The sequence below is a fragment of the Equus asinus genome, unplaced genomic scaffold, assembly GCF_041296235.1.
Source record: "Equus asinus isolate D_3611 breed Donkey unplaced genomic scaffold, EquAss-T2T_v2 contig_193, whole genome shotgun sequence".
Lineage (NCBI taxonomy): Eukaryota > Metazoa > Chordata > Mammalia > Perissodactyla > Equidae > Equus > Equus asinus.
This window is the reverse complement of record NW_027224842.1, coordinates 977,461-986,212: the sequence shown is the minus strand read 5'-3', so window position 1 is coordinate 986,212 and position 8,752 is coordinate 977,461. Positions and strand designations below refer to the sequence as shown.

Here is an 8,752-nt window from a genome sequence, read left to right as displayed (position 1 = left end):
GCAGATGATGAGGATGGCTGCGGTGAGCAGAGGAGCTCGCGGGGTGGGTGGCCCCTGCCTTCCCGGTGCCATGAGCCGCCCCACACCTGCCATTCCCTGCTCGGGATTCCGATGATCTGGGTCCAAATCCCTGCTCCCTCCCTTATCAACACTGTGACCTGGGCAGCTTTCTTTCTCCCCAAGCCTTCGCTGTCCCCTAGCGAACAGGGGACGGTAGAGACGGACACTCAGCACCTGCTGTACAGGGTGGCTGTGCCGATGAATGAGGTGGGAGAGAGTGGAAGGTGGGCAGAGTCTGGCCCTTTGGTGGGGGATGGGCACTCACTGAAGTGCTGCCAGGTCCTTGGGTGGATCCCCCATCTGCGCAGGTGGCCCGGACAGCCTCAGCACTTACCAGGAAGGTGATGTGTATTGACTCCAGTGGAGACAGTCAAACAAAGCTGGGGGTTGTCCCTGCCTCGGGGGGAATGTGCATGGGAATGGGGAGTGGGACCCGAGGGGCACTGGGATGGGTGGATGATGGCCCTTCTGGTGGGCATGTGTGGGCTGCCTTCTGGAGCTTGGAGGAAGTGAGACAGGGCTGGGAGCAAATGTCCCCTCCCTTCCCCACAGTCCTGAGTCCGGGGTCATCCTGGACTGAGTGCATTCAGACAAAACCCAGGGACTCCCACAAGCCTCAGGCCACATGCTCTGCTTCCTGAGCTCCAGTTCTGATCTCACCCTGCTGGGCCTATGGGGGACTGTGGACGCCGAGCTGGGGTGCGGCAGGACCGGGTGACACTCCGAATCTTCTGCAGGAGCTGTTCAAGACGTTGGTGCCCGCCCACTGCCTCGGCTCCATCTGGTCCGAGCGCGACAACAGGGAACGAGACTACCTGGCACCCACCGTCCGTGACACTGTGATGCACGACAACACCGTGGCCAATTGCATCCTCGTCACCTGCCTTGGGGACGTGAGCATGACAGCACAGGACAGGGCCAGGGTGGTTGAGCTGTGGATCAGGGTGGCTGAGGTAAGCCTTGGCACGCCCTGTCTGGATGCGTGAGAATTGCCTCTTGTTTCTCTGCTCTCAGGATTGAAGTCTGGGGTCTTAGTCCCTGGACTGTCCCTTGACCCTCATGCCAGGGCCACGTTGACCTTGACTTGAGGTCCCAGTGGGGACAAGCTCACTTCCTCCCTTGTGCTGAGCTACAAATCCTTGCGCCTGGCAGTGTTACTCGTCGGGGGGCAGGTGTGCCCTCCCTGGCTTCCCTGGACATGTGTCTCCTCCAGGACAGGGGAAGTCCATGAGGGGACAGAAACCAGAGGCAGCAGAGCTTCAGCTCCCCCTCACAGCTCCATCTCTTCGCTTCCCCAGGAGTGCCGATGCCTCGGGAACTTCTGTTCCCTCCACACAATCCTTTCTGCCCTGCAGAGCCCTGCCATTGCCCGTCTCCAAGACACCTGGGGACAAGTTTCCAGGTGGGTAGTGGGTGGTCTGCTCTCCAGCCAAGCACCATGAGGGTGAGGTGGCCCAGGCAGCCTGATTTGGGCCGGCATGTCCCCCAAAGTCAGCTGAGAGCACCTGGGAGACAGCGAATGCCGGGCACAGGGACTGACCTGGGTGCTGGGTCTCTGAGTCTCTCAGCGCCCTTCGGCCAGCAGTTCCGTCCCAGGGATTCATTTCCTTCCAGACCAGATCCTGGCTTGAGCCCAGGTGGAGATTCTCAGGTGTTTCCTTTGCAGCAACAGAAGCCTCTATGCAGCTGAAACCAACACTGTTCCAAAGAGATCTGTTTGGGACATCTGGGAATGGAGGCCCCAAGGGACAAGAGGAGAGGCCCCTCCGCAGTCCCATGGGGACCTTAGAGCTCAGAGCACCCCAGAGAAATCCCTCATCCAGGTCCCAGGCAGTTTGGATCTGCTGGGTTCTCAAATAAATGGGACTTGCCTTCAAGCATCCCACAGTTTTTCTTGCTTGCTTTCTTTCTTTCTTTCTTTCCCCACCCCGCAGGGAGAGTTCTCGAACCTGGAAGAAGTGGGTCAGGAGAGAGAAACGCGTGAGCAGGGAGCTGCTGGTGCAGGTAACCTGGAGGCTGGAGATCTGGAAGTAGGCCAGAAGGAGAGGGGAGGGGGGCATCCCGAGGGGATCCTAGGAGGTGAGGCTATGGCAAGGCTTGGCCCAGGCTGGGGGTCAGAGAGCCCCGTGAGGGTGGGGCAGGCCGGGGCAACTCGGCCAGGTCCCCCAAGACACCCTGCCCTCCCCCTCCCTGTCTGTTCAGCTGGGGTCTGGACACACCCCTGGAGTCCAGAGGTCGGGGCCTTGGTCAGATTTGGAGCCAGGGCTGGGGTGAAGGCAGCGGGGACAGGGCCTGTAGCTGGCACGGGGAGCGGCCTCTCCCAGTGGGTCCTTGAGCCAGTCACTGCCCCTCTGGGGGCCTCCGTCTCCTCCTCTGGGAAGTGGAGGGAAATGATCAGCAGTGCAGGCCTCCCAGCGGGGTGCTACCATCCAAGGGAGGACAGGAACGGGAGGAGATTTGTGCCGGCTCCTCCTCGAGAGGTGAGGGGAGAGCAGTGATGACACGCAGATGACTCTGAGTCCTCAGGAGACTCCTGGAAGCAGGTGACGTTCTCCTCACACTTTTCAGCTGAGGAAAGAGGGCCAGGGAGGCCTGGGCAGGCCCAAGGTCACACAGGACTGAGTCCTGGAGCCAGGACTGGTCTAGAATCAGAGCACCCTGGAGGTGGGAGCAGCAGAGGCAGCAGGGGACTGGAGCCGATGGCCAGGGTCTGAGATCAGGGGCCTTGGGGGACATGCGGAGGGGAGTATGGGCGCACTGACCCTGTCCTCGGCCCCGACAGGAGGCGACCTCCGTGTTAAAGACTGCAGAGAGGGCCCGCCAGGGAGCCCAGGAGAGGCAGCGGCAGCAGGTGAGGGTGACTGTGGGGGAGGGGCCCAGGAGTCAGAGGAGAGGGGGCTCCCCCTCCCAGCTGGAGACCTCCCTCAGGAGAGGGGCCTTCCTCCTCAGGCGAATCTGCTGTGGCTGCCAAGCATGACGGGCCTGCAGTGGCAGTGAGCAGGAGGAGGCCTGGAAGGGCTGGCAGCAGGGCAGATTTGGGGTGGGGAAGGGCAGGGGCCACTGCCCCTGGGAGGGGCCAACAGCCAGCCCTGGGACTTGACTGATGGAGTTTGGTGTTCCTGGACGGAAGCGGGGGAGGGAATTGTGTGTGTTGGGGTGTCCCGACGATCCTAGGCTGCTCTGTGTGGGAGCGTGGGGTGGGCAGCAGGCTGGGCTGAGGGGTTTCAGGGGAAGGTTCATGGGGGCACCTGAGAGCGGGAGCTCATCACCATGCCCATCCCGATGGCGGCACAGGGTGTCGTCCCCTCCCTGGTGACGTTCTTCCGTTCCCTGGAGCTGCTGGACGCTACGATGGAGGATTATGTGGAGGTGAGTGAGCCTGGAGGTGGGTCCGGGGGCTCAGGCTCCTGAGGGTGGGGAGGAGAGAGTCCTGTCCTGAGCCCTGAGCTCTCTGCGTTTGGCAAAGGTCCTCTCAGCAGGGCCTCCAGCCTCGTGTGGGAGTTAGGGTGTCAGGCCCATCTCCCCAGTGGGTGATGCAGGCTCTGCATAAGCCACCGTCCAGGTTCCCTGGGCTGCTGAGGCTCAGAGCTGCCTGACTGTGTGGCCGCAGGAGGTGGTGTCTGAGCTGGACTCAGCCTCTCCCTCTGGCCCTGCCAGTGAGGGAAGAGAAGTCGGGCCCCTCCCAGTCAGGAAGTACATCAGAGGCTGAGCTGTCCCTTCCTGCCTGAGGCCTGAGTCTCCCCACGTGTCATCAGAGAGGGTTGGGTCACAAGGTCTGTTGCCTCAGTTGCTCTGCGCCCCCTGCTCTGGAGCCCAGAGACTGGCCCAGGTCCAAGTCCGGGCTCTGGATGGGCCTTCCCACTGGCAGTAGTGCAACATTGCAAGAGGTGTGGACGGGGGCTAGTGCTGGCCCCAGGGGGCTGTTTCTGATGGACTGCGGCTGTCTGCTTTCCAGGGCAATGTGCTCAACTGTCGGAAATGGAATGAGGTAAGCGGCTGCGGCCTCCCGGTGGGGAGGGTGGGGGTTGGAAATCAGAGACCCCCCCGCAGTGGGCAGGACCCCCTCTGGCCCAATCCCCATTTGGATTGGGACATTTATTTGCACAGTTCGATATACAGAGCTAGGGATCCTATGGCATTGGCGGGTGGGGGAAGGGCTGGCATCAAAGACTCCTTCCTGGAGGAGGAGCTATTTTGGGCCAAGTGTGAGAGCAGGCAAGCCCTGACTGGAATCGCAGGGAGGGAGGGTTCCCAAGTGGGCAAAGGCCCCAGACTGGCCCCTTGCCCCCTTCCTCACCCCCTCCACGAGCCCTGCAGGGTCCCCCACTCAGGCCCTGTGGGCATCCTGTGCTTGCTCTGTCCTAGCAATTCAAACTGATGGACGAGATCGAGCTGCTCCAGGAGGCTGCAAATCTGTACACCGTGCAGCCCGACGAGCACTTTGGGGCCTGGTTCCAGGCCGTGGAGCCCCTGAGCAAGGAGGAGAGGTGAGTCGGGTCAGGAGTTGGGGGAGGGCAGGGCAGCCTCTCTCTGCTGACCAGCTCCAGAGCCCATGGCCGTTGCTCCATGGTCAGCCCCTGATCCGATTGCATGGCGACCCCTGGGGCCCTTCGACCCCAGCTGCTGGCAGGCTCCAGGATGCACATGTGATGTGTGGCTCCTGAGAGCTCCCAGCTCCGCTCTGTCCTGTAGCTACAGCCTGTCCTGCCAGCTGGAGCCCCGATACCACTGGGTCAGAAAGATTCGACTCTTCTTCAAAGGCAAGAAGAACCGCTCAGGCCAGAGTGAGTGTCCAGACCGGCAGTGGCTGAAACCATGGGCTCAGGAAACATTCAGGCTGAGCGTGGGCCTGGGGAGGCAGACAGCTGGCCCTGGGTTCCAGCTCCACTGCTGAGCAGTCCCGTCCTGGGCGATTGCACTCACGTTTCTGGGACTGGTTTCCTCCTCTGTGAAGTGGGTGATGCTAAATATCAGCCCCTGTGTCAGGGACAGATGGGGTGCTCTTGGCTGACTGAGCACTGAGCACAGGGCTGGAGCACAGAGCGCAGTGGGGGCCGGGATGGGGTGTGCACTGTGGTTCCAGGGCAGGTCGCTCAGGAAATGCCTCTCTTTCTCCAGACACCAGACCCCCAACCAAGGGCCCAGTGGTGGTGGTCGATGACCCTCCTGAGACCAGCTGAGCTACAGCGGGGACACAGCATTGACACTCAGGGTGCACAGGGCCACCTCCCCTGATTCTGATGAGGAGAACTTTGTGATCCGTTTCTTGGGGTCCCCTGTTGGCCACGAGAGAAGGCACCAACCCCTCTTCCCCCTCCCCCCTTTTGCCCAGCACCTATTTCCCTATTTGGCGGGGCCATATTTTGTTGTCAATGGTAAATGCTCCGTTTGAGTATTATATTAAATTGTTGCTTCTTTCTAATCCTGGGAGTGGAGGTGTGAGTCTTTCGCTCGCAGCGCTCATGGAAACCAGATCCAGAAACTCACATTCCTCCTCGAATTTAGAAATCTCCCAGAGTGAGCGGCTCAGTTTATGTGGAGAAGGGAGAAGTGCCAGTCCCCTCCCTGGCTACTGAAGGACTTGCCCAAGTGCCCCTCCCGCCGAGGACAGGATCATTGCAGTGTGGTTCACCCTGTCCAGGAGCAGAGATGGCCCCTCCGACCTCTTGGGACTAAGCGGTTGGAGGCGTTTTCTCAGCCAGAGCCACAACCACTAAGCTGGGTGTGTCTGTCAAAGTAGCACGTGCCTGTCCCTAGCACACGTCCTGCCCAGGACAGTGGCTGCCTTTTGACACTCTGCCGGAAGAGGGAACATTTTCCCGGTTTCTCTTGCACACAGATTAGGACCTTGTTTTCTGATTCAGTCTCCGCAATGGCTTCAGCTCTAAGTGGGGAAAATACCGTCAAAAGCTCAAAACGTGCACATAGAGAGGATGAGGCCAGAGGAAGGTCCTGTGGACATGGACCATGGGCAGGCAGGACTCTTCCTTCTCGGGCCCACTAGGGGCTCCCTGTTCACCTCTGACCTAGACTGGATCCCCCTGGGCTTCTGGTCCCTGACTCCGAATACCATTTCCTGCTTGTTGCCTATCCAAGGGGAAAGCTGTGGGATGCAGCTTTTAGGGCCTCAGCCAGGTCTCCCTCCATAAACCTAGTGCTGCCTGTGAGCTAGGATTTTCAGCATCTCTGCACTTTTGCATACAATTTTATCTTGGGGCAGAAATTCCCTAGATGCCCCCAGCCTTTCTATTCATCATCCTGACCAGGAATGACCCTACAGTCTCCCTGCTGCCGAGGGTGACTTCTGCGCCTGTGTGCTTCCCAGGCCCGTGGTGTCAGACAGTCCCAAATTTACACAATCTGGAGTATTTTTAGTGATTTTCCTAAAGTCGTTGCTGTGCCTGAGCCCAGCAAGTGTGCAGACCCTCGGCTGGCTGTGTTCTTTTCCACAGTCTTGTGCTGTGGTTCTGTCATGGGGATGTGTGCCTTTCCTGTTGGGAGCTTTGAAAGAGGAGGCCTAAGAAGGGTGTGAGTTGGGGGTCCTGCGGGGAATGTCAGTAACCTGATGATCTGTGGATGTGCGTGGACACAGCCTTACCAAGGGAAATGCTGAAATGCTTCCCATCTGGGTGCTAAACAGACACTGCTCTGAGCTCAACAGGAGCACCGGGTCCAGAAGCAGGAGCGAAAGCGTGACCACCCACCCTTTGCAATGTCGTCCCTTGGAAAGAGCCTGAAAGACAAGGGCAGGGTGAAGCGCTTGGCACTTCTGAGTTATCCCCTCCTTCCTGGTGGCTGCAAGTGTCACTCAGACACAGGCAGGCTGGGCTCTGCCAGGGAGGCTGTCTCAGCACAGCGGGAAGCTGAGGATCAATCCTGGTCCCCGGCAGCCCAGGTCTTTGCTGATGCGGCACAGCCACCCAGCAAAGAGACTTGCCAGAGGAAGGTGGGGAAGGCTGTCCAGTCCCTCGGAGGAGAAAGAGTTGTGGCAGGTCCCAGGGCTAGCCCAGGGCTGGGATGAAGGCATGGGTGTCCCAAGAGAGTCTCCTCCGGGACTGGGGTGCTCCTGAGAGCCAACCTGGCAGGTAGCAATATTTAGTTTGTTGTGAGAGTACAGCTGTGGACACAGGAGGCACCATTCATCCCATCTTTGGGTTTCCAAATTGGAAGTAGGTTGTGGAAGTCCACGAGGAAAGAAATTAGCAAATCTGGATGAAATGTTTCTTGTTCAAGGCACACAGAAGTTACCAAAACTGGCTTCCTAGGAGCTGACTTAGGGGAAGAGAAAGTAACAATGTGAGTCCCTTGAAATGCCTCAGGTGAATATGGTGTTGGCAGGAAATGCTCAAAATGTTTGAGGAACTGGTAAGCTGGGTGCCATTTAAACTATTCCAGGTCTAAGGTGGGGATGGATGCTTGCATCTTGGCTTCCAGTGCAAGCGAAAACAAGGCCACTTTGGGATTCAACTCAGTCTTTCCAAAGTGGTCGATGAGACGGCGTTTGTACTCCTCACTCACGGACCTCGAGAACTTCTTGCTGTGTGGTCCATGCACAGATGCATCTTCCATTTATGGGAGCTAACAAAAAATCTGTCCAGTTGACAGCCATACCATCCAGCCTAATGCCGTCTCCCCCCACTCACAGTGCCCTGAACACCCGTCTTGCTGATTTGGACATGATTTGCCTCATCACAGTGAGAGAGCCATGCCAGGGGGTTCTAGAGCCCCGGGAACCATGTTCACACCCCCTCTATCTGCCAAAACAGGAGCATCTCTGGACGGGTAACCTGAGTCCAGAACCCTGCCTTTCTCTAGGCTTGGCTTAGGATTTGTCCCTGAATGGCATGACTCGACCATTCTCCTGAATGCTGCCCCCTGGCTTAGGTGTGTCTGGAAGAATTACCAGCATAGACTGGCCTTTCTTTCACCCTTGAGGAGACCAACGAGAACGCCCCTCGACTTGCCAACCTGCCCCTGGGTTTCGATGTCTACCAGGCCTGTCCCTGTGATGCCAAGACCTTGGAGAGCACACTGTTCTGGCTCTGTGGAGGGAATCGGACTCTCCCTAACTACAAGCGCCGGACTACAGCAAATCCGTGGCCACTGTTACAGGAACAACTTCAGCAGTGTCAGCCGAGGTCGGAACCCTTCTGGAGCTCTCCAGAAGCCCCCAGGTAAGAGGGTCTGAATGCTGGAGAGAGAGATTCTGGTCTTCCCCCATGCCTTTCTCTCAGCCAATCACAGAGAAAGGCAGAGCTCTACATAAGTCCTCCCAGGGACCTCCTCCCATGGGGAGTTTGTTAACTGGGTTGGGAAGGAAGACCACGGTGAAGGAGAAGTGCCGTTGAAACATTGAGACTCAGCCCAGACTCATGCTCAAGGCCAAGGCATCCACCCCACAGCTCCTGGGAATATTGGCTGAGGACAGCTCACAGCTCTTTCCCTCACAGGACATTCCCACAGCATAGGGAAGTGCCTAACCAGAGGATGCAGCCCTCTCCAGGGACAGCCAGGGGCCCATGTCTGGCAGATAAGAGAGTAAGAAGCCTGGTCCCCTTGTCTCAATTTGGGACAACACCAAAGGGCCATCCCAGCTCCAGAGATCCCTGAGGGTTGGCTGAGACCCAGTGGCAGCAGGCTTGGGCTTCAGCTTCTCCTGCGACCATCTCTGCTTTGCTACCTTCCCATAGGG

At 58.6% G+C, this 8,752-nt stretch overlaps 1 protein-coding gene across 1 annotated transcript; it reads left to right on the top strand.

Moving 5' to 3' along the window:
- The first annotated feature begins 2,037 nt into the window (after window positions 1-2,037).
- On the top strand, window positions 2,038-5,480 carry LOC139043203 (ral guanine nucleotide dissociation stimulator-like). Its single transcript, XM_070503493.1, has 7 exons — window positions 2,038-2,064; window positions 2,843-2,911; window positions 3,355-3,429; window positions 4,016-4,048; window positions 4,426-4,547; window positions 4,753-4,844; window positions 5,179-5,480. Exons 3-7 carry the CDS (start codon window positions 3,412-3,414, stop codon window positions 5,238-5,240), a joined length of 327 nt encoding a protein of 108 aa, XP_070359594.1. The 5' UTR covers window positions 2,038-2,064; window positions 2,843-2,911; window positions 3,355-3,411; the 3' UTR covers window positions 5,241-5,480.
- The last annotated feature ends 3,272 nt before the right edge of the window (window positions 5,481-8,752 follow it).

What these genes read in the sequence shown, in the direction of transcription:
- LOC139043203 (XM_070503493.1), top strand. An exon ending in ACTGTCGGAAATGGAATGAG is followed by an intron (nt 4,049 to 4,425) that starts GTAAGCGGCTGC and finishes GCTCTGTCCTAG; the next exon opens with CAATTCAAACTGATGGACGA. An exon ending in GAAGAACCGCTCAGGCCAGA is followed by an intron (nt 4,845 to 5,178) that starts GTGAGTGTCCAG and finishes CTCTTTCTCCAG; the next exon opens with ACACCAGACCCCCAACCAAG.